Source organism: Lontra canadensis, unplaced genomic scaffold (genome assembly GCF_010015895.1).
Source record: "Lontra canadensis isolate GAN:19392208 unplaced genomic scaffold, GSC_riverotter_1.0 scaffold138, whole genome shotgun sequence".
Taxonomy (NCBI): domain Eukaryota; kingdom Metazoa; phylum Chordata; class Mammalia; order Carnivora; family Mustelidae; genus Lontra; species Lontra canadensis.
The window spans coordinates 3,092,030-3,118,444 of NW_022631132.1; the positions used below are offsets into that span (position 1 = coordinate 3,092,030).

A 26,415-nucleotide genomic window follows, 5' to 3' on the forward strand; every position below is an offset into this window, starting at 1 on the left:
CACTCGGCTGAGCTGCTTAGCAATACAAATCTCCCGACTCCAGAGCCTAAACAGGCAAGAAAAGAAATGACCACGTGGAGAGCAAGGGAGAGAGAGCAGGGGAGAAGGGGCTTTGAAGACCCCCAAGCAGCAGAGCTTACCCCCAACGTGAGGCAGCCGTCAGGTGCCCCTTGCATACCTTCCTTCTGAAGTGCTCTCTGAGGAGCTGGGAAAACTGACCCCTGTTTTGTCTTTGGTTGTGCCTTCTGCTCCCCTCCAACAGGTGGCACGCAGCCCTGCCTTTGGGCCAACCAGTCAGGGCGTCTTCCACAACCTCTAACTGCCTTGCTGGATCCTTCCAAAGCGCTGTGAACTCGAGAGGTTCTTGGAGCCACCCGAGTTTGGGGGGAATCCTGTGTTGCTAGCCAACTTTCCTTGGGTCTCCTGGGTTTTTGCATGTCATATACACATAGGCACTTTCTCCCCAGGCTCCCATCTCTGAGCCAAGGAGTCTCCTGTCTTTAACCAGCAACCATGAAACTGTGTGGCCAACAGACCTGTTAGCTTGCAATTAGGGTACAAATCTCTGTGACCCTCCACAGTTCCCGAGGACACAGTCTAGCGACATCAGTCCACAGACCACAGAAAGAAAAAACTTTCTACAGGCTCAGAATGTAGAGAACAGCTGGTAATCACGCGACCACTTCTTGCCAAGGTAAAGGTGAGTAATTCTAGATTCATGATGGGCCTGCCTAGTTTCTTACTACGAGCTATAATATACAATTTCAAGATGAAGCACATACAAAAGCTTCCCCCATGTGACCACGGTTTGAAACATACCCAAAATTAACATTTAATGCCTAAAAGTGGTACCAATTTTTTCCCATTGTGTGCTTCCCTTCGATAAGTAGGTAATCTATGTTTAAAAACTATATATTTCTCCCCACGGGAATGACTAAAGCTATTTTTATTGTGCGTGAAGAAAGAATGGTAGCCTGTAAACATTTTTGTCTTTCCCGAAATGGACCTCATGCAAATAAAGTCGCTTAACCATAGTTCTAGAGGCTGACCTGCAGACACTAATTAGGTCGTGAGGCCTTTACTTGTTTTTTTTTTTTTATCACTTTGAAACCACTTTGTGCTGAAAACAGCTTGTATGAATTCAGACAAGGTATCTCTATCGGGAACTAAAAAATGAAAGTCCAAAGTGATAGCACGAGGGGAGAAACACTGACATTCTGACACCTGAGAAATAACCCCAGCCTTCAAACTCGGAAATTCTGATGAGTTACAGTCACTCACACAGACAGCAGAATGTAAGAATTTGATAGAGTGAATTATTGCCAAGGATCAACAGAGAATCTAGCACACATAAATACTGACTTCACCACAGGTATCTTCAGAAATTCTGGCAAAAGAAATGGATGTACTTGGATACCGGAGTAGGTTAGGTTCTCAGTACACAATGTCCCTGGCTGAGGAAACGCCATCATGGAGACCCGGATGTACCATGAAGGGGCAGAATCAAAGCAAATGCATTAAAATCCATCCGTTGGTCTAACAGGCAGATTCCAAACATCACCACGGGAAGATAAGCGATTCCTCGCCACTGGCACCGCTCACAGAGATTCTAGGCAAAGTCATTCAGCTGTGTTGCTGGCCCTTTCCTCACCTGCACAGACAGTCCTTCTTCTAGAAACTACTCCGCACCTTTAAGTGCTATGAAGACTAAAAGTCTCGTGCCTTTTGGTCCTTCACTGGGAAAAACTACAGCAAGAGTCTCCAAGGAGGGAGAATGAATTCTAAAACCTGATTGTGCAGCTGGAAAAACAGTGGAGAGTAAGACAGGATATTAAATAAGATGGTAAAAACCGAGTTAGCCTGTGTTCAGGGAATGGAGATTCTGGTGAAGACAGGGGAGGTATTTGAGACAGCCACAGAGTGACAGTTAAAAGCATGAACTTTGAAGTGTGACAGTTCTGGCTTTAGGTGTTAGCTTTGCTACTTGCTAGCCAAGTGACCCCTGAGTGAGGTAAAAGAGTCAAGGTCATCTTTCTGCCACTCCTTGTGGCTCCCAGTGTCTATCGCAGTGCCTCGGCCATTGCGTGCTCATTAATGTTTCCTGAAATTTCAGATCATGCTAAAATAATTATCACAGTGAGGAAAGACTGGGAGAAGGAGTGGTGGTAGGAAAGGTTGCAATTTTGCCCAGCATTCAGTGAAGCGTATAACAAGCCATGGTAATGAACTCGTGGGAGAGGAGGCCGAGAAATTCTGAGATGAATCATTAAAGAAAGAACATGAGTACAAATGGAAAACTGACAGTGCAAACAGCCACATGAGGGTATGTAGGGTACAGAAAGTAAATGAAACCACAGAGACTTTTGGGAAACTTTCTGGGAGAGCAGTAAACACCAAAAAAGCTGATTATTAATCATTTAATCAATGGATAGGAAATACACAATGGTCATGCCTCTAATCTACATACTGGTATGTGGTAACGACAATCAAAATGGTTTCTGAATAAAAACAATTGCATTTTTAAAAGAAGGCTGTCGCATTTGACAACGTGGTTGTGGTGCGACAACAATGTTGAAAATGTACATACTGATGACTGTACATATTTGTGTTTGCTTCAAGGTCTAAGATGTGAAATTCAATAATGTGCTGATACATTTAAGAGTGATGCTCTCACCCAAATACTATTAAAAAAACCTGCTCAGTATTCACTTGGGGCCATGATATTTAACCTAGTTCACAAATGCCGATGAAGGGCCAAGACAGATCTATTTACATTTATATTTACATTTCAGTACAAATTTTCTGTCTCCTTCCTTTTCGTTCCTCCCTTTTCTTTCTCAGTCTCTCCTGGTCTCTCTGTTCCTCTGCCTCTCTCTCTCTCTCATACACACACATTCTCACACAATATTTTAGTCACCTCTTAAACAAAAATGACATGAAATGTCCTGGCCCTTCAAAATAAGTTTAAGAAGAACTCATTGTCCGCTTGGCATTTAGAAAAATGTAGTAGAATGTGTACGGGACTGGGATTAAGCAAGCACCTGCCACGTGCCTTGAACTCTGCCAGGTACTTTGCACCTGTCATTTCAATTCATCTCCATATAGCAACCCCATTTCACAGATGGGAAATCAGAGATCCTAGCGTTGCCAGTAACTGTCATTAACTCCCAATCTCTGGGCCTTACTTTACCTTCTGAACAAGGTGGCTGGATTTGTTCCCAAAGGAGTATCAGAATCAATTGGGGGTACTTTTAAAATGATAAGTTCTATTACTAATTCTCCAGCTTCTTCACAGACCTGTGGAATCAGAATCCCCAGGTATAGACTCCAGGGGTCTGTTCAGCATGTTCCACAGGTGATAGCGATGATGAGCCAAGTTTGGGAACAGGCTGCTTACCACCTCTGGGAGGTGGAAGAAATGAAAACTATCTTAGGGAAAACGAAAGCACTAACAGGCCATACTTACAAAAATTTAATACTGCCCCCTTCATTTAGAAGACCAAAACATCCTTCATAATCTGGGGTAGATGGGAGCCACCAATACAAGGAGCAAAGTCCCAGTATGGCAGGCCTCACGGCACGGCCCATAGCTGGCTAAAAAGGCTGTCTCATCAGAACTCAGAGCATATTTTCAAAGAGGTCTCTCACCACAACTTAACTTCAAACAGGATGGACTGGCAGGATTTTGCATTTTATCACAACAGGCAGGTGAGTGTGCTACAGCAGAACCTCATTAATGCTTTAGTTTTAAATCAGCTTTTGCTCTGGGGCATTCTGCAGGGTTGTTAACATGAATAGACTTCTGCAGTCTACCCAACCCTCACTTCCCCTCACCCCCCCACCCCATAAATGGCCCAGCCCCTTTCTGGCCTGTATGGAGTATGGGCTGGATCACACCTGGCCAATGATTCCCCCACCCCCACCATTTGGGATATATTACTTAGAGCTGGTGGTCATAAACCAGCAACAAGGCAGAGTTTACATATGCTTTCTGTTCTAGTTCAGGCATTCCCTGGGGAAGGCAGACTTCACGCTCTCATAACCAGCTGGGAGCTGGGAGCAATCAGGCCCTTAATGGCCAAAACAGAAAGGGACTGCATCACTGAGCACCTCTTGACAGCCGAGGCCTTTCTTCCTGAATGATAATGACATGAAATGTACTCCCCCTGCACGTGTGTGCGTGTGTGCATGCAGATGTGCACGCGCACAGGCAGGCGCACGTAGGCACCTAAAATCCAGCAGGTCCAGCACCCTGAAATAGCTATCCAATTTAAGTTCATGATGTCATTACAAAATCCTAATGGAGCTTTTAGAATGAAAAGTCTGGACAGTCTAATGGGAGACAGACCGGCATGGTAGAAAGAGGAGCGTTAGATTGAAGCCGCAGAAGACCCGGCATTCTAGTCCTTTGGCCTCTTCCATGAAATATATAACTTGGGGCAAGCCTCTCTGAACTGTGTTTCTTCATTTGTAGCTCAATGGAATTGGACTAGCTAATCTCTCATGGCCCTTCCAACATTCAAATCATGGAGAAATGTCCACTACGGTGAAATTTATTCAGCTACACATCTGTCTGTCAACTAGACCGACATTTTTAAGACTTAAGGATTATGTCTAGGGTAACTATGAATACCCAGCACCTGGCAGAGTGTCATGAACAAAGCAGCTGCTTAATAAAATGTTTACTAAATAAACCTTCATGCCTAGAGCCCCATCAAAATGGTGCCTTTAACCCGTTCTGTTCACCACCTTATTTTTTGTATTTAGAAGGAGTACAGGAGAACATGTTTTCAAGATTCATTATGCTGCCATCAAGTGACCAATATCAGAGGGAACCTTTAAACATTTCCATACCCTGTCTTTAATGTTGTCTCCTCATTTTTCCTCTTATTAAAGACATCTCCACACGCCTGGCACCCCTGCGTTGTGTGTGACACATAGTGGGCCCTCAATCACTATCAGATGGGGGAACTTACGAACACATCAACTTTTCATTTTTCTGCTTCTGTGAGATTTACTTTTATAGAAGTCCCCAGAATCTGGCCTCAAATTATAAAGCAGTCAAGGGAATAATTAGGCACTGAAGAACACTATCGTTAGATAAGACATTTCTGTTCATTTTACTATAAAATATTTTCTCAGTAAATGTGTTTTAAATGGCTAACATTGTGAATGGGGCAATTAGAGCAGCTCTGTGGGTAACCATGCCACGGCTTGCACCATCTCTGTCCTCCTTCCTAGTTTAATTCACCAAAGAAACCAATTACCCCTATCGCTTTGTATTTCCTGAGTTTAAAGCCAGACTAAATGGCCGATCTGCCCTCCACATTTTGGATAAGCAATGGCTCTGAGTACACAGCGGTTGCACTGTGTAGAAGCTGAGAGCCTGTGTCAACCAAGCCAGCCCAGCCCGGGTCTGGGTCCCAGTTCCCCTACCTCCTTTAACAGCTTTGAAATCCCTCACAAGGGATCGAACCTCTTTAAGCTGCATTTCCCACTTTGGACCTATCTCGTGGACTGCTGCGAAATAATATTAGGTGAACTGGCCAGCAGAGCCCCTGGAATGTGGCTGGAGTTCAACAACAGTAGTGTAATATATGGTTTCGCTGCCTCCATCTGTCCACCCAGCTGGCAGCATTTGGGGGTCAGTCACAATGACCTTCATGGGATCTGCTGGTAGCTCTTGGCCATGTGTTCTGCTCTACGCTGGAAACTGGGTGCCCCCCTGCAGTTCTGAATGTGCGTACTCTAGCTTGGCAGGGGCAATGTGACTGAAACCAAGACAACTGCTGCTCCTGTCACAGAGCCCATCACGGGGAGACTGGTATAAGCAAGGCTGAGGAAACAACCACTGGACCGCACGGAAGCTTTGCCTCACTTGAGTTCTTGTGTATGCTGAGTTAGTGACTTCTGGCTGGGCCTCCTTCTTAAATTCACCACCCAAAAGGGTGACAGGATACACGCAATTAAGACCATGAGAGGGAGATCAGAATCAGAAAAATTGGTGATAATGTAATTAAGGGGAAACCTGATCCATTTCTGGATCGTGGCTCTTCTGCGAACTAGAGCTGGGTGCCCTGGGGTGAGTTACAGTTTCACGGAGCTTCTGTTGCCTCACTTATGAAATGGAGGTAATTACACCCACCTCATGTGATTGTCATGAGGATTACAATGACTAACAGCAATGGAAAGGACTTACCATGGACTACATATATGCTAAACGCTTTAACATGTGCTATTCTCTATAAAGAAGATATTGGTTTTAGCCTTATTTTAGGAATCAGCCATATGACAGATCAAGATAAGATGATTCACCCAAGGTCTCACAGCAGGTAAGTAGGTGGAACTAAAATTCAAGCCAGGCATTATGACTCCATAGCCTGTGGTCTTTTTCTTTTTTTCTTTGAAGATTTATTTATTTATCTTGAAGGGGGGCAGGAGAGAGATATATAGAGAGAGAGCTTGCACAAGCAGAGCGAGGGGCAGAGGGAGAGAATCTCAAGCAGACTCCCTGTGGCGCTCAGAGCCCGATGCAGGACTCGATCCCATGACCCATGAAACCATGACCCGAGCTGAAATCAGGAGTCGGACGCCTAACTGACTGAGCCACCCAGGCGCCCCCTGCATAGTCTATCGTCTTAACGTGCCCGTAGCTTTGCGAGATCACTCCGTCCCTCTACCATCTCTGCCTACCCCCTGATCTTCCCCTCACTCCTCTCCTTCGGCACCAGATGTTGGCCAGGCTGCCCCACCCCAGTAGGACCCAATTCCTCAGAAGACGGCAGACTGGTACTCACGGTGGTGGTCAGCTTTCCTCCATTCTTCTGGACATATTGGATGGAATCGTGGATCGTTGAAAAGAGACCGAGCAGGACGTTCTCCATGTCGTAGATCCTGTACATGCCGTTCACCAGATCCTCCAGAGACAGGATGTATTCTCGCCAGTACTTGTCGATCTCCACCACCCCGGCCATACAGCCTTGCATGACCACGTTGCAGTAGCCACCACAGGGCTTGACCATCATCAGTCCCTGGCAGTACGAGCAGTACCACATTCTAGTGAGCATGCGGCCACAGTCTTTACTGAACTTCAGGTGGTCGGTGGTGTTGATCACCTCAATTCCGAGATTCAGGGCCTGGAGGAAGATCCGGGTAACTTGCAGTGACTTGGAAACCTGGGTCATGATAAGCTTGGGGAAATTCCCAAACACTTTCAGGTCACGCCTTGCCCCTCGGAGGCACTCATTGATGTCTAAGGCTGACTCAGGCAGGCCGGGGTTCATAAGCTGGGTGTAGATGACCGGGAACAGGCTGTCGAACAATTCATTGACCATGTCATCCACGTTGATATCAGAACCCAGGATGTACAGAGACACGTCGGTGAAAAATTCACCCACAAACTCGAAAGCTTGTGGGGTCAGGCTCGGGTAGTTGTTCTTGAACATGGCGTTGGTGTAGTTCTTGGCGTGGCGGACGACAATTTCAAAGGCCTCTGCAAAATAAGAGATACAGAAATGCCCGGAGATTAAAGCTTGAAAACCCAGGGTGCAATTGAATTTGAGATTTCTCTATTGCTGTGGTGATTAAAGTCCCATTTGCCTTAAATAATTGACTCATATTCATTTCTGCCTCTACTCCTGCAGCTGTTTGTTCCTATAAATCAATTTTCCTTTCTGAACATGAAGTCCAAACCCTGATGTGCGCATAAATTCTTAAACACACAAATTGTATTTCAAATGACAAAAGCCAGGATTCGGTTAACATTTCGGCCTCTCATGAAAATATTGATTAAAAATTGGCCAAATGAGAAGTTATTTCTCTTTCTCTCCTTGATTTATTCAGTTAAAAAGAAAAAGTATTTGGAGACATTTCATTTTCAGACAGAGATAAATATTTGACAACAAACCGTATACCACCATATAAACTCACATAACAATTTAAGCCCGTTCAGCCCTGGAGGAGAGGCGAGTTCTTAGCCAGGAATAAAACCTATCACGATTTAATCATTTTTGGTAGATTTTCTCAAGATAACTTTAAAGGAAGCAATCTGACAGATTGCCAGACCTGGAAATGGAATGTATCCCCCAAATGGGTATCTGGATGGAAAAAAAAATAATCCACGCACTCATCTATACATTTGATACTGCAAATAACACCTCTGGTATTTGCAAGCTGAACATCTGGAAGGATGACTGCTAAGCTTCCTTGGTGAAGTTTGGCTTCCACATGCTTATCTATTCTACAGAGACTATAAGTTCAAGATTACATCTGCTGCCCCTACCCCCTGGCACAAGGCCCAATTAGTGTCATTGGTTTGAGAAAGAAAGTAGTAATGTCATCATCTCATTTTCTCCAAGCTGAAACACTCCAGATGCAAATTATCCCAAATAATCAGAGTTCCACATTTATATGAGGGAAGGGAAAACAACCATAATGATAGGGTTTTCAAGAAATAAGACAGCTTAAAAACAAACAAAAATAACCAAGTTTCCTGGGACATTTAAAATGAACTTAGTACTTTCTTTCGTTTCCTTCCAAAGTGCAAAGGTCCATGACAGATGTAGTCTAAATGATGCCAGTTCATGAGCCTTGAAAAATCAAATTATTACTACTTTCAGACTTCTATAGAGACTGCACTCCACCAGCTCCTTGGGATCACTTAGTCCAACATCACAGTCATCTGCGGCAGAAGTGAGTCTAGGCTGTGCCACCACCATCTGCTCCAGATCCCTCACAAGGTAGAACATGCTTGCTAGATTCTTCCCTGGGGCTTATGACATGCCTAGCAATGGTGAACAGATGCCAGTGTAATTCTACTGGGCTTCCAAGCCCACTGGAGAAAGTTAATCTTCATTTCCATCAACTGCTATGTGCTCATTTGTTTGTTTTGTTCTGTTTTGTTTAGAACATAAGGCAATTCCTGGAAAAGTCATCTATTTTATGGCAATTTCTTCCTAACCCCACATGCTACTCTAGTCTCAATCCTTGTATCTCGAGGCTGAATGAGGCCATGAAGCCAAGAGATCATCCAGTCCAATATAAAGGACCAGTCAACGAATTCTTTTATGTCATCAGAAATTTGGAGATTTAAAACTATTCATTCATTCTAATTTCAGCTACCCATCATGTATTATATATTAGGCTGTGTGGTAGGGGCTGGGGGTATAGAAGTCCTGAGTCAATGGAGATAAATGGTAGATCATCCCGTCTTAAAAGTACTCATGAGCTATATGCTTTGGTGTTTACAAAGCGTTTCCAAGAATATTATGATATCTGCATTTCACAACAATCTTCTGAATTTGATATTGTGATCCCCATTTTATGGTTGACGGGACTGATACTCAGCAGAGTTTAAGCACATTCCTGGGGTCACATAACGGCAAAGCAGAAGTAGCAAGCTTAGACTAGTGTCTCCCAGCCACGGTTACACTCTAGCTGCCCTCGGCCCTAGAGCCAGCACACATATCCTCAAAAATCTTTGTAGAAAGTTAACTTCTTTTAAAAGCTCATTATTTTCTCATTGGCTTCGCCTCTCCAGGTGGAAATGTATTAGAAGAAATTGTAGCCCAAAGACTGACAAAACAGAAGCCCACTTTCACCTTTGCCTTAGGGCAGCATGAGGTAAAGGAAGGAGGACTGCTACCTTAAAATGAATTCTCTACAAGGCAAATTTCATCTCTAGCCCACAGTGCATGTGTTCTCTAACGTGCAAGATATATGACAGTGAAATTCCGTAGACCGTACTGCCATAACCCCCTTTTTTTTTTAAGCTTCTGCTACCAGCACTGCTGGATCAATAGAAAAAGAAAATTACAAAAGATCATGAACTCTTCTACAGAAAGAACAACAACAATGCATATTGCAGGGGGAAAGGGCTCCAGGTTCACATCTAACCTCAAGCTCACATGTGCTCCCTGCTCTAACTCTGGCAGCTCGGAATCCACTTAGCACATCCCTGGGTTTTGCCCAACCCCCTTACTTCTACATCACAGGACAACAGACCAAACCATAACTGCTCAAGCAAAAGCTCCTTGGGGACTTCGAGAAGCCCATGCGAGGTGAAAAGTGTTGCTCAGCTAGAGGTTGGCAACTGGAGATTTCATGAAATGAAGCCAAGGGCTAGAATTACTGCAAGGAAGTTCAACCCATTGATTTCTTTGGTGTGTGTATGGGGGGCGGGGAGTCAGGTAATAATGCACACTTAAGCTAGAGGAGGATTTCCTCTCTTTCCTGGAAAGGAGTCAAGAGTTATGTCCAGCAAAAATCGGAACAATATAAAAATCAGAGCTATAAAGAAAAATTTGGCACTGAACCCTAAAAAATACGTTTTACAATATATAAAAAGCTAAATGATACAGATAAATAGAGCTAATGAACTGAGTTAATATACATCCCAATATAGCAGGTTTCCTAGATTTGTAGATGCCCCCATCACTATCCTGGGCACCACTACTTGGACACACTCTAGTGTTGTCAACATCGTCCTTAAACTATGGTGTGCAAAAGGGGACACAATTCTCCAGATGTGATTTCATAGTGAATTTTGCAATCAGGCTATTTATTACCTCTCTTTAAGTGGTCCAACAACTCCTCCTGCTAACCACCCTCCCTACCTCTGGACATATAGACGACCACTGTAGCAAAATGACCATCTTTAGTATTTGGTAATGATGTTTCTGGATTCAGACCCAGACAGAAAGAAATGTATTCTCATGGGCCTTTCCAGTAGAAGGCTGCATACTTTCCAAAAGGAGATTACACTTATGGTTGGAAGAGAGGAATGAATGAGCTGCTGAATTCCTTCAAGCCCTTAAGAATAGGGCAGTCCTTAAAGAAGCAGGTTCTTTTTTCAAAGCATTTTCCCCCACATTGTAAGAATGGCAAAAAACGTTATAAAAACGTTCTAAATTTCTAGGATACACGCTAAGTAATAAGTTGGACTCAAAATGGTCCTTGGCTTCAAGCACAGGTACTTTAATGGAAAAAGTAACATTTATGTGGTACCTGTAACATACGTGCCAGGATCTGTGACAAACTTGCTCACATATGTCCTCTCATTTAACTTTAACAAAGCCATATGTATTTGGAGTTATTTTTATTTGACTGGTGAGGAAACTGAGGCTCAGACAGGTTAAATGACTCTACAAGGTACTACCTACAATTAAAGACCATGGCCTGAATTTGAATGTAGGGCAGTCTAGCACCAAGCCCCTTATTAATCTTACAATATGCATCACCCTTGAAAACTGGATATTTGAAGACTTCTGGTCTTGGTGCCAACATGCAAAGAGCTTAGAATTCATTGTTCCCAGGCTCCACAACAACACAATAGCTGAGCAAACTGAAAATCAACAATTCTTCTTAGACCCTTCAAGGAACTGAGGTCACAGGGCAAACCATCTCCCTGAAATATGGGAAGATAGGCAAACACAGAGAATCACAGGTGCGATCACATCTTACCTGGAGCAGAAGCCACTAGAGCCATCAACTAGGAGGAACATTTATAGGACAATTTTGAAAAAATGACAGACAAAATGTGGACTAGCTTGAGACCTAAAAGCTCCTGGGCCCCCAGTATTATAGGCCCCCCACACTTCCATGGGATTTACCTTCAGGAAACATACAGAGCTCCCATGGTGAAGATCTAAGAAAAGTTTCCTTGTTTTCAGGCAGCGGGAGGAGAAAAATAATAATTTAGGAATATACCATGAGCATTCTCCATAATAAATATCTGCTCTCCAAAGGACACCACTTTACCAAAGGCTCATATATGTGGTAGGAGGGCAATTAGACAAGTCTAGGCCCCTCTAATTCTCCTGTTCTATCTTAAGGGAGAAGACAAAAGCTGAGAAAACCTTATGAAGGTCACGGCCCAAGACCTAGACTCACGGAAAGCCCAAGATTAGTTATAAGATTGCAGTCCACCTCTACTTCTCCTATAATTTGGCATCAGAAAGACAAAGACCCTATTTAAGAAAGAGTTATTAGGGAAACCCAAAAACAATTGGTGAGGGAAAAAAAATAAAACAAGGGAACTACAGAAAACTAAAGCTGCTGGCATTTATAGTTACAGCAAATATCAAATAGCCCAGTTCCATAAAAATTCACACTAAAAGGGGCGCCTGGGTGGCTCAGTGGGTTAAAGCCTCTGCCTTCCACTCGGGTCATGATCCCAGGGTCCTGGGATCAAGCCCCGCATTGAGCCCTGCATTGGGTTCTCTGCTCAGCGGGGAGCCTGCTTCCTCTTCTCTTTCTACCTGCCTCTCTGCCTACTTGTGATCTTTGTCAAATAAATAAAAAAAATCTTAAAAAATATTCACACTAAAAGTGTAAATACCTTCGTTCCTATCACCCTGTATCATGCCTTACTTTCAACAGTCATAAGCCATGCTAAAAGGTAAGAAAAACAGTTTGAAGAGACAAAGCAATAATCAGAATCATAATCAGATATGGCACAGATTTTAGAACTATCAGGCAGGGAATTTAAAATAACTATTATCAACATTTTAAGGGCTATAAGGAAGTAAGTGAACAACGTACAAGAACAGATTGGGTAATGTAAATACAAAGATGGAAAATGTCAGAAATATCAAAAGGAAATGTTAGAAATCAAAAACACAAACAAATGAATCAGTGAGCTTAAGGAAATATCCATGGAAAGTTCCTAAACCGAAATGCGGCAAAAAAAAAAAAAAAACCCCACAACAACAGAAAAGAACACCTAAGAACCATGAGACAAATTCAAAAGGTGTAGAATATGTGTTATTGCAATTCCAGAAAGAGAAGGTAGAGAGAACAGTGCAGAAGAAATATTTGAGGTAATAATGGCCAAAATTTTCACAAAATTCACGATAGACACCATCCGAAGGCCCAGGAGGCTCAGTGAATAACAAGCAGGTTGAGTATCAAAATATCTACTCCTAGGTATATCATAGTTAAACTGCAGAAAACCAAAGAGAAAGAGAAAAATCTTCTAAGAAGCCAGAGGAAGAAAAAGTCATCTTATTGAGGAACAAATAGAAGAATTGTATTGAACATCTCACCAGAAACCATGCAAGCAAAAAGAGAGGGAAGTGGGATGCCTCGGTGGCTCAGTTGGTCAAGCATCTGACTCTTGATTTCAGCTCAGATCATGATCTCAGGGTCCTAAGATCGAGCCCCACCTCAGGCACTGGGCCTGAGACCTGCTTAAGATTCTCTCTCTCTCTCTCTCTCTCCCTCTGCCCCTTCCCCACCCTGCTTTCTCTCTCACTCTTTTAAAAAAGAGAGGGAAGTGAAATATTTAATGTTGAAAGAAAAAAACCTCACAATGTAGAATTCTGTTTCCAGCAAAATTTTTATTGAAAAGGGAAGGAAAAATAAAGACCTTCTCAAACAAAAATAGAAACAATTTGACATAGTAGACCTGCCTTGCATAAAATGTTAAAAGCAATTTTTCAGGGAAATTGTATAGGTCAGAAAATTGTGTCTACATAAAGAAAAGAAGAGCATCAGAGAAGGAATAAATAAAGGTAAAATAAAATATTCTGTATTTCTTTTTTTAAAAACTGATCTAATAAATAACTGTTCAAAACAATAATAGCAACAATGTATTTGGTGATTATAGGATGTGGATAGAACAGGAGAGAGAAATATGGAATAACCTGTTATAAGGTAGCTGCACCACCAGTGAAGCAATACAGTGTTATTTGAAAGTGGATTTAAAATAGTTTTAGATTGTATGTTGCAAACTTTCTGGAAACCACTAAAATTTTTCAAAAAGATGTATAATTGATATGCTAAGAGAAGAGAAAAAATGGAATCATAAAGAATGTTCACTTGGGGCGCCTGGGTGGCTCAGTGGGTTGAAGCCTCTGCCTTCGGCTCAGGTCATGATCCCGGTGTTGTGGGATCAAGCCCTGTATTGGGCTCTCTGCTCAGCGGGGAGCCTTTATATCACTAATCACTTTAAATGTCCATGGTTTAAATACACCAAGCAGGGGCACCTGGCTGGCTCAGTTCATAGAGCATGCAACTCTCTATCTCAGGGTTGTAACTTCGAGCCCCACGTTGGGGGTGGAGATTACTTGAACATACAATCTTTAAATACACAAGGTAAAAAATAGAGACTAGCAGAGTAAATATAAAAACAAGACCCAACCATAGATTATCTACAGAAAACACAATATATATATATAAATATTTTGTATATATTATATAAATATAAAATATTTATATATAAATATAAAAATTAAATATAAAGATATAGATAAAGAGAGAAAGACATACCATGCTAACGCTAAGAAAAAACTAGAAGAGCTAAATTAATTTCAGACTAAGCACACTTTGGAAGAAGGGAAACTATTAGGGATAAAGGGGTCAATTCTCCAAGAAGACGTAATCCCTAACGTGTAAGCAACTATCAACAGAACATCAAAATATGTGAAGCAAAAACTGATAGAATTATAAAGAGAAATATATAAATCCACAATTATAGTTGGAGACATCAGCATCCCTCTGTCAGTAACTAACAAATACATCAGGCAGATAATTAGTAAGCATAGAGCTGAACTGAATAGCACCATCAATCAAATAGATCTCATTGGCATTTATAGGATACTTCATCCAACTACAGGAGGATATACATTCTTCTCAAGCTCACATGGAACATTCACCAAGACAGACCACATTCTGGGCCATAAAGTACATCTAAACCCATTTAAAAGCATAGAAATCATGCCAAGCATATTTTTAGACCACATGGATTTAAATTACAAATCAATACCAAAAAGATAACAAGACAATATCCAATCATTTGCAAATTAAACAACACAATTCTATATAATACATGGGAAAAAGAAGTCTTAAGAAATTTTAAAATATTTTTAATTAAATTAAAATGACAATACAACTTACTGAAATTGGGATGCAATAAAAAAGAATGAAATCTCACCATTTGTAAGAACATGGATAGAGCTAGAGAGGCTAATGTTAAGCGAAATAAGTCAGAGAAAAACAAATATCATATAATTCCATTCATATGTGGAATTAAAGACACAAAACAAATGAGCAAAGGGAAAAGAGAAAGACAGAGAGAGAGAGAGAGAAACCCCCAAAACAGACTTTTAACTATAGAAAAAAAAATACTGATGGTTACCAGAGGGAAGTTAGGGTGGGGAGATGGATGAAATAGGGAAGCGGATTAAGAGTGCACTTATGATGAACAGAGTAATGTATAGAATTGTTGAATTACAATATTGCACACCTGAAACTAATATAACACTGTATGTTAACTGTACTGGAATTAAAAGAAAAAACTTAGTAAAAAAAGAAAGAAAGATATTGGTGGGATGCAGAAAAAGAAGTACTTAGAAATTTATAGCATTGAATGCATATATTAGAAAAGAAAAGTGATCTCAACTCAGTAAGATTTCAGGAAAGGAAACCAGAGAAAGAAGAGTAATATAAACCTAAAGCAAGCAGAAGAAAAGAAATAATAAAAATTAGAGCAGAAATCAATGAAATTGAAAACAGAAAATCAATAGAGAAATAGGGCACCTGGGTGGTTTAGTCAGTTAAGTCCAACTCTTTTTTTTTTAAGATTTTATTTATTTGACACAGGGAGAGAGAGCACAAGCAGGGGGAGGGTCAGAAGCAGAGGGAGAAGCAGGCTCCCCACTGAGCAGGGAACCCAGTCTGGGGCTCCATCCCAGGACCCTGAGACCATGACCTGAGCCAAAGGCAGATGCTTAATGACTGAGCCACCCAGGTGCCCCAAACATCCCACTCTTCATTTCAGTTCAGGTCATGATCTCAGGGTCATAAGATCAAGCCCTGAGTCAGGCTCCATGCTCAGCAGGAAGTATATTTGAGATTCTCTCCCTCTCCCTCTGCCCCTCCCCCAGCCTGTGCACGTGCGTGCACACGTGCGCGCACACTCTCTCTCAAATAAATATATCTTTTTAGAAAAGAAAATCAATAGAGAAATCCAATGAAACCAAAAGCTAGTTCTTTGAAAAGATCAATGAAATTTAAAAATATCTTGTCAGGCTAATCCAAAAAGAGAGAGAAAAAACACAATTTACTAATATGAGAAATGAAAGAGGAGTCAGTACTATTGATTCCATGGGTATTAAAAGAATAATACATGAATATTATGAACAACACTATGGCCATAATCTTGATAAAACTGATGAATTGCCCCAATTCCTTGAAAGACAAAACTACCAAAACTTGAACAAAGAGAAATCGATAATCTAAATTGGCCTGTATCTATTAAAGAAATTGAGTAATTAAGTAACAACCTTCCAAAAGGAAAGCACCAGGTCCAGGTGGTTTCACAGGTGAATTCTACAAAACATATAAGGAGGAAAGAATACCAATTCTCTATAATGCCTTCCAGAAAACAGAAGCAGAGAGAATACTTCCTAATTCATTTCTATGAGGCCATCATTACCCTAATACCAAAACCAGATAAAGACATTTCAGGAAAGAAAAGCTATAGAACAATATCAATCATGAATATAAAAGCAAAAGTCTACAACAAAATATTAGCAAATCAAATCCAGCAATGTATAAAAAGAGTCATACACCATGACCAAGTGGGATTTATTTCAGGTATGCAAGTCTGGCTTAACATCCAAAAAACCAATTAATGGAATCCATCATATTAACAGGCTAAAAAAGAAAAATCACATGATCATAGCAATAGGTGCAGAAAAAAAAAAACATTTGCCAAAAGTCAACACAATTTATGATAAAAGCCATCAGCAAATGAGAAAGAGAAGGGGGACTTTCTCCACCTGATAAAATATACCCACAAAAAATTACAGCTAACATCATACTTAATGGTGAGAAACTAGAGGTTTTGCCCGTAAGATCAGGAACAAGGCAAGGATGTCCCTCTCAGCACTCTTATTCAATACCGTACTTAAAGTCCTAGCTAATGCAACAAGACAAGGAAATACAAGGCATACAGATTGGGAAGGAAGAAATAAACTGTTTTGTTCACAAATGACAGGACTGTCTCCGTAGAAAAATCCCAAAGAACTGACAAAAAATTCTCTGTGAACTAATAAGTGATTAAAGTAAGGTTGCAAGATATAAAGTTAATACACAAAAGTCCATTTTTTCGATATACCGACAATAATTAACTGGTATTTTAAATTAAAAACACTATACCATTTATATAAGCACCCCAAAAAATGTAACTCTGCTTAGATATAATTCTAACAAAATATGTATAAGAACAAACAGAGAGATCCTCCATGTTTATAGACAGAAAGACTCAATATTATGAAGGAGTCAATCCTTCCCAACATAATCTACAGGTTCAATGGAATCCCAATCAAAATCTCTGCAAGTTATATTGTGGATATCAATACTAAAGTTTATATGGAAAGGCAAAAGACCCAGAATAGCCATCATGACACTAAAGAATAACAAAATCGAAGGACTGGCACTATTCGACTTCAAGAACTCTACTATAAAGTTACAGTAATAAAGACAGCATGGTATTGGCAAAAGAATAAAGAAACAGATCAATGGAACAGAATACAGAGCCTGGAAAAAGACTCACAGAAAGGACACAGGCAATTCAATGGAGAAAGGACAGTCTTTTCAGCAAATGGTTCTGAAACAATTGGATACCCATATGCAAAGAAATAAGTCGAGATAAAGACATTATATCTTTCAAAAAAATTAATTCAAAATGGATTGTAGACCTAAATGTAAAACGGAAAAGTATAAGACTTCTAGAAAATAACATGCGAGAGGATTTTGATCGCTTCAGGGTTAGCAATAAGGTTTTAGATACAACATCAAAAGTTCAATCCGTGAAATAAAAAATTGGTAAGTTAGACTTTTTTAAAAGTCAAAACATGTGTTCTGTGATGTTAAGAGAATGAAGAGAAAAACATCTGTTAGGAGAAAGAGAAAACAAGCCTCAGACTGAGAAAAAATATGGCAAAATATATCTGATAAAGGACTTGTACCCAAAATATACAAAGAACCCTTAAAATTCAACACGGAAACAAAAAACCCTATTAAAAATGGACCAAAGATCGGGGTAGATCGATATCTCACCAAAGAAAACCTGCAGGTGGCAAATAAGCCTGAGAAAATATGCTCGATGTCATGTGTCATTAGGGAATTGCAAATGAAGACAGCAATAAGATACCACCAGCCAACCATTCGAAGGGCTAAAATTCATCACACCAAGGATACCAAATGCCGACAAACACGCAGAACAACACTACTGTTGCCAAATAGTTCAGCCACTTTGGAAGATAGTTTGGAAGCTTCTTAGACAACTAAGCATACTGTTACCACACGATCCAGCATATGAGTTCCTAGATATTTACCTAGTTGAATGGTTGAAACCTCACATTCACACAGACACCTGCACATGAAGGTTTATATCCACTTTATTTATAATTGCCCCAAACTGGAAGCAAGCAAGATGTCCTTCAACAGGGTAGACGGAAAGCGGTCCAGCCATCCAATGGAATACTATCTACTGATAAAAAGAAACGAGCAATCGAGCCATGAAGAGATAGGAAGGAGCCTCAGATGTCTGTTTCGAAGTGAAGGAAGCCAGTCTAAAAACTATTTGCCCTTCTGGAAAAGGTGCATCTATGGAGACCCTCCCCCAAAAATCAGTGGTTGCTTCGGCTTTGGGGGCAGAGAAGGAGACAGGTGAATAGGTGAAGCATGCGAATTTGTTTTTTTAACGAACAACTTGATTTTATTTTTTTAGAAGATTTTACTCATCTATTTGACAGACAGAGATCACAAGCAGGCAGAGAGAGAGGAGGAAGCAGGCTCCCTGCCGAGCAGAGAGCCCGATGCGGGGCTCGATCCCGGGACCCTGAGACCATGACCCGAGCCGAAGGCAGAGGCTTCAACCCACTGCGCCACGCAGGCGCCCCGAAGCATGGGAATTTTTAAGGGGGTGAAATAGTTCTGTATGATATTCTAGTGGAGGATACAGACATAACACATTTGTTAAAACCCACAGAACTGTGCAATGCAAGGAGTGAATCTTGCTGTAAATTACGGACTTCGGCTAATAATAATGTGCTGATATTGGTTCATTCATTATAACAAATGTACTCCACTAATGCTAATAATGGTAATAACAAAAGAAATTGTGTGCAGGGGAGACGGATTAAAGAGAAACTTCGTACTATTGGCTGATTTTTGTTTAAATCTAAAACTGCTCTAAAATTTAAATATTATCTTTTAATGAGAAAAACTGGACCTTGGAAATTAGTCCTTGATGTAGCCAGTGACTAGAACCCCTGGAAAGTGTTACCTCGCTTTGCCTTCTTCCTCAATCTGCTTTGACACTTTCTTCATGAGTTAGGAAGTTCTAGCATACAGTAGATGCCATACGGCATCAATGTAATTTTAATTGCGAAAACCACCAGAAAAAGTCAATGGACCAAAACATCCACATAGGCAACACGTTTTAGTGTTATTTTTGAGTACTGAGCAATTTCTTTACAAATCAGCCACATAAAAATGGCAAGTTTAGGCTATAAGAAAAGCCCCCATGTTTTCTAGAATAGTTCACAGAGAAGATACTCAAAGGGTTGTTCCAACTTCTGTTGGGATTTTTATTAATTCTTCCAGTGAATCATCTTAATGTTCTTCTCAGGTCTGTGATAGCCCTTGGGGGAAAGTCTATATGTACATACATATGTATGTATGTTTCAATCTGTGAAGTGATATCTGTAATAGCCCTTGGAAAATACATTCCTTTCATTGTTTTCCCACTCATTTCTTCTAATTGATGTACCTGAGTATTTAGAAGCCTCACATGTGAAAGTTAAAAAGAAAGGTTGCATCCACTTACAGTCTGGTCATGGGCCTGCACAAATACAACAACGTATTCTCCCGAGTTTGAGTAGCAACTATAGAAGTGTTTGTATTCACGTGTGGCCAGACCCTTGCCAGGGATTCATGAGTAGCCCAACACTGTCTTCCTCACAATTGTCAGGGCCCGAGGTTGGACATGCATGCAGGGTCCTTCCAAAATCTTTTCTCTTTTAACCCTTCAGCCATATGTTAAAAAATTTTGCTCAAATGTATATAACAACTTTAATAGGTAGGCACTAACAATGCTGGCTTCATCACAGCTCAGAAGACGTAGGTCTGTCTTCTCACTGGATTTAGGAACAAACCACTCTTGGGAAATCAGGAAGGTGGTGAAACAGAAGACTGTATGGGAACTCCAGACAGTGAGTCTTCTAGAAGTTACCGGGGATCAGGAATTCATTTTACTGGTAACATGCCACGAATAACTCTGGTCCTCTTAAGAGAATATTGTGGGCCAGCATTTTTCATGCGGGACCATACCTTGCCCTATCACCTTGATGAGGTAGTTCTGTTATATGACATGATCCTTAGTCTTTTCATTCTTCACTGTCCCCCAGGCTTCCACTTGAATGAGCCAACTTTTGGTTGATTAGGAAATATTCTTACCTCTCCAAGATTCCCATGGTGAAGAAATAACACCTACCAAAGGAGGCACTGGGGTCACATTCTCAAGGTTTTGCAGTTCACTCTTTACAAAAGAAAGCCCAATAGTATCCAAGGAAGTGAAGTTCTGCTGTCACTCTGAGATGTCATGATGAACAGTGAAAAAGCCCCCAGGGTTCACCAAATCACTCCACTAATTGAAATCTTCTTTTTTTTTTTTTTTAAGATCCTTCTCCGATGAGTTTATGGGGACTGGACATGGGTAACTCCAGACAATCATGAGAAGAATGGCTTATGTCCTAGCTAAACCAAAAAATCACAGCAACATTTTAGGTCTGCTTACTGTCTTTTTGACCTGTAAAATTTCCTTTTTATCGTGTGTGACCATAATTCCATATATCAAGGCTAAGGGGTTTCTTCTCTGAACCACCTACTGTTCCTAGCCATAGCTTGGGAAAATAAAAGCCGACTTTTGAAGACATGTTGAAGGCAAGATTCTGCTCCAGAAAGAGGGAAGGCCTTCATATAAAGGTTCCAATGCAAACATTCTGTTAGTGCTTTTATCTAATAAAGGCCTGTATTTCCTTTCGATACAACTTTAGATATGAAAAAGAAAGAGTGCAACAACTAGGGGGTCTTTTGTGTTTCAGGACAACGAATGCGTTGCTTTCACCCAATCTTGCTTTTATCTGCTCTTCTTCCCTCCTTTAACCACTGAGATACGAAATGAAAGAATTTCTACATACTCCCTCGCCCCCGCCAAGGCCTTATTTGTTTACATACTCAACAAGTACTCACTGAGCACTCTTTATAACAATTTTCTTTTCACTTTTTACACCCAGAGAGCCATGCCGCAACTGTTTGCTCTCTTGTGAAAAATAAGGTGAATTTTGGCTAAGAGATCCCAAGCCCCAAAGAGCTGAGCTATCGCCTCTCCCACTGAACCATAACACAGTTACTTAAGAGGTGTGTCCAAACCAAATTTCAATTTGTTTGGGACCTAAATTATTACAGGCCTCTGACATTATGGGAAGTCAATAATATTAACCACTTGCTAGAAACCTATTTAAAGACCATTTCCGAGGCATCTGAGCTGTTTCATTAGATTGATTTCACTTGTACAAAGTGAAATTTTTTTCCATTTAATGTGTACCGAAGCCACATTATCTGCCAGACTGCGAATAAAACATGCAACAGAATGATTCTTAGGCCCTAGAGGCTTACAATAACCAGCTATGATAAAGTATGGGGTGGCCTATTTCCTTTGAAAAGCATAAAACACCTTGTTCTGAAAATCTGTTACAGCCTAAGTACACCCAGTATCATAGCTGAAGTGTTTCAGGTCATTTCAGAGCTTAAACTGTTGTATTCTCATTTAATTCTCTTCCTTATCGCTCACCAGAAGTCAATGTGAGTGTATGTGGCGGGGGGAGGGGAGAGCGGTACACATGCATGCATGCGTGCAAGCGGTAGCTCGGGGAATTATTATTACACCAGCTTCACAGATAAAGTGGCTCAAGCTAAGATCAGCTCTAAGGCATACACGTACGTGGTAGCTGGTGACAGCAACACAGGGCTCCTATCTGTGCAATGTTTTCCCCCATTATATCCATTTCCTTCCAGGGAAAACACTGCCTGACACTTAAAGATTGGCTTTAGGCATAATAAGAACTAATATCCATGGAACATTTACCTGTGCCAGGCAGGATTTTGAGTGTTTTGTGTGAATTAATTCACGTACGATCAGAACCATCCTATGGCAGGGAGGGGGTATAGTATTTTCCCCATTTTACAGATATGAAAACTGAGGCACAGAGAGGTCAAGCAACTTGCCAAAGGTAATACCATGGGTAGGTAGAAAAGCCAAGATTTGCATGCAAACAGTTTGACCCCAAAGCTTACCCATTAAAACACTATGCAATAATGACTCAAGGTATGGGTATCTCTTCTTCCCCCCACCCCACCTCTTTACTTTTCTTTTTGGCTCAACTCTAAAAACAACAACAACAACAACAACAACAAACGGGAAAAAAAACCCTTAATATTTCAGCTGTTGGGCCGCACTGGGTTCACTGGACATTTTAGGAAAATAACTCCATAACCCAGTGAAGATGCAAGGAAGATGGCAAAAGTCTAAACGATTCCAACTACTTACAAAGAATGGTAATTCCCTAGAAACACACTGCCTGCAGTGCTGTATAGCCATGGTGAAATGGAAATTACAAGAAAAGAAGTGAAAAAGGTCAATACTGTGCATTTCCTAGGGATTACTGATATGGGTATCAAATCTCAGAGCTCTCAGCTCTAATCATAAAACTATGATATTTAATTGAAAAGCTAGCCTTTGCGAAAAGGCCAGGCCCTCCCTTGAGCCACAGTTCTTCAAAGTCCTACTGGCAGACCAGACTCAGGGGCCAGGATCTTGGCCGTTTGTGGGGACTCAGTCTCCTGCAGAGGACATCAGCACATGAAACCCAGGGAAGGCAAAGGCTAGGGGATTTGTGAAGGCTGCCCTGATGAACTTAGGGGGAAACACACCGGGTGTGGCAGCAGTGACAGCGGCCAAGGTCAGGGGCGTGTGGGAAGGGGCAGAACACCAGCACAGGTCAACCATGTGGCTTTCCCATGAGCTTGCCAAAGGAAGGAATGCCTTATTTTTGGCATGTTGCTCTTATATTCTAAAAACTTTGTAAAATGACTTTTGCCTCCTCCTTAGGATGGAGTCATGTGTGTTTGTGTCTGGTATGAGACTCGGGGAGAGAACGGGGCAGAAGCAGGGGCGAATCTCATGTTTTGAGATTCAGGAAACAAGTCAGCTGGTCAGAAGATGACTGTGTTACTGGGAAGATGTCCCCAGTGAGGTTGGGCGTGGTGGCCTCTGTTCCCTTCACTGTCATCACAGGGCCATCAAAGCCGTGAAGCAGCCACTAGGACCTGAAATTTTGACTTGACAGCTGGAAAGTTTGAAAAAGGCTGGCTGCTTCTCGACAAGTCAAAAATGGTTACATGCAGAAGAGGAAGTGTTTCACGACTTCCTGAACACCTAAAATAAAGAATTCTTTCATCAGTAAAGGTGACTCCATGGAGTGTCTCAGGAATCAAGCTTTTCTTCCTCCTTCCAGCAGGGGTTTGACCATCTCTTTCTGACATCACCTTTCTTTTGTTTAAAAAGAAAATTATTAGCATGTATCCAAAAATACAGCATGGACATACTTGAGTACTGTCTGTGATCTCTCTCCTCCTTCATACCCCACATCACCTCCTTCTCCACCCTGGTTTTTAAGATCTTACTTATTTATTTTAGGAAAAGAGCACATGGGCGGAAGTCGGAGTGAGGGAAGGGTTAGAGCAGAACCCAAGTGGAAACCAAGAGTCAGACACTCAACTGACTGAGCCACCCAGGTGCTCCACTTTCCCCTTGGTTTTTGATGAGCCAATTCCACTGACATCTAGAATGGCGAGATACAGTAGAAAAGATACCACGGTACCAATATAATCTACTTGGTAAGCCATCTCATCTCTCGAGGCCTGGATGGATTATTAATCGGTACCCATTTGCACTAACCCTGCTACATTTTGAGGCTCGGCCGCTGCCTGAATTCATGTCTGCAGCAATGACGGGGGTCTTCAGCGGCTATCTGAGGAGCCTAAAACCCCAGTGCGAACTCTGACAAGTGGGTTAGAGAAACATTTGTTTTACCGAAAACTCATTGATTGGCTTTTTACATGGACATTTCTTAAGAAGTCAGTACATAAAGCACATGCAACAGTTCCTTGTAGCAAATGCCTAACACCACCCATTCAGGAGTGACAAGGGAGTGACACGGTGGGCACAAGGGTGGTCTGTACTGTATTATAAAGCAATCACATGTGATCCTAATGACTAAGGGCGAGGTGGCCTGATGGAATTTGACCTTCGGAACAGTCATGAACGGATGATTATTTTAACAAAATGTGGACATGGGCTTCACAGGAAGTGATCGAAACGGAGAGCCGGTGATTGACATAATCCTAAAATTACAACCCGGAAGAAAAGAGGGTGTGGGCTGAAAGAGAAGCCAGCATTCCCACAGGTATCAGTGCCTGATTCAGCTTCCCATTCTGCGTTGGCTGAGTACCCCTGGCAGCCATCCTATTGCGATGTAGGAGAGAGCCCCGTGTCCTGAGCTAAAAACGGGAGGCCCGTCCCTCTGTGCTAGCATAGTTACTCGCAGCATCAGAGACATGGACTCATTCTGCCGCCACTTGTCCCCAGGCTTCTAAGGAACTACAAGCCTTTTTTGCAGCCGTCCCAAGCTCGTGATCGCAGAGCTCTCTTTGGTGAACCTCCAACCGACTGCCCTTGCTGCTCCGCTCCACTGCTACTCCGGACAAGCGGAGGAAACAGAGCAAGAATCCTCGCCTTCCTCATCTTCTTCTTCACAGCTTCCAGCAGTTTTCCCTTCAGTAGGTCAGGGTGGATTTCCTTCTTTTACACTGCCCCAACCCTCAATCCCACAAACTTAAGATTTAAATCTAGGAGGGAATGCGGAGCGGGGACCTGGGGGTGAATCAATAGAAGAAAGGACGCGGGACCCAGCTTAATGAACAAGGGACCTTATAAACTCTCCAGGTTCAATCCATGTAAAGGGAGCATCTGTGGGAAAGGAAAACCAGCTGTTGGTCAGGCTGGCCCCATTTCTGTCTGCTTTGGATACACTGACATTTTCTGTGTTCAAAGAAAATAGCACCTAAATAACTAAAAGGCCTGGGCATTATTTTAAAATAATGCTGGGAGTAATGTGATGTCTAGAGTGGCTTTCTGCCAGGTAGACCTCTGCCACAGTGTTCCATTCAAGAGAGCTTATTTTAAATGGGCATTTTTAAAACAGGCCATTGCTGTAATTTGGCAAATCGCCTGGAAAAAGCTGATTTTGTGATTGGGCATTTTAAAGAAAATCTCTAAAATATAAGTTACAGTCGCTTTCCCTAATGAGGCCTTCTTACCCTGCTGGCTAGCACTTTCTTTAAACATGCCTGGGGGCCCTGCATGCGGGCCTGGGGGGCAGCCCTGATTTCTGCGCTGTGTCCTCCTCCACTGACCTAACTGGCCTCAGCCAAGCTAAAAATTCCAACTCATGGGGTCTAGAACAGTGGAGTTGGCATCACTGAAAATTCTGTCCATTTAAAGAAAGAGAGAGAAGAGGAATCCCCTCAGAATGTTATTGTTCTAGTTTGAGACATGTGTCACCAAGAAAAAAAAAAGATGAATCAAAATTCAATTCTGTCGTTTTCCAAAATCTTCCCATGGATGTTAGTCACTAAAGGCAATACTGCTGGCCCAGAGTGACAGAACCCAAATTAGAGAAGTGGACCCTTTTCTATTCTTCCTTTGGTTCTAAATTCTTTGGGCAGGGAGTGGGGAAGGAACTATGGATATCTTCTGGTCCAGGCACACCGTGATGTCAACGCTTCATTGGAATATTGATATAAACGATGCTCAAATCGTCCCTGTGATCAGCTCATAATTAGCCTGCCCCATATCTGTGCTAGGTCTTTAAGCTTTTCAGAACCGTCGGGATCGTCTTTACTATAGAACAAGCTATGAATACACATATGCCCACCAACTGTAGCCTCTTTTCCCCGTGTCCCCCTCCTCTTCCTCTGTTCAAGTTTCAGTCTCCTTTCCATGTGCCTCTCAGAGAACACCAAGCGAGCTCAGTGAACGTTGCCGTCAAAAGAAAAAAAATGAAGGAAACGTTTGCCAATACGGCCCGTTGTTTTTAGCCAAAGGGACTACAGGGGTCAGCTCACACCCCAGTTTGCCAACTTGTTTCCACAGAATGAGGTGGGCTCGATGAGAATGTTAATTTAACTCAGCAGACCCATGTCAGTACTGATCATAAAGATAGGTGCTGGCGTGTCCTGCCAGCGCATACCTACACCAAGAAAGGTCCGCTGCTGACAAGCAAC

The 26,415-nt window shown here is 41.7% G+C and overlaps 1 protein-coding gene across 1 annotated transcript in view; it reads right to left on the minus strand.

Moving 5' to 3' along the window:
* Positions 1-26,415, minus strand: part of GPC3 (glypican 3) — a 399,435-nt gene that overhangs the window by 183,120 nt on the left and 189,900 nt on the right. Inside the window, exon 3 of the mRNA XM_032843339.1 lies at positions 6,798-7,492. Coding sequence (XP_032699230.1) covers positions 6,798-7,492 — 695 coding nt within the window. The remainder of the gene's footprint in view (positions 1-6,797; positions 7,493-26,415) is intronic.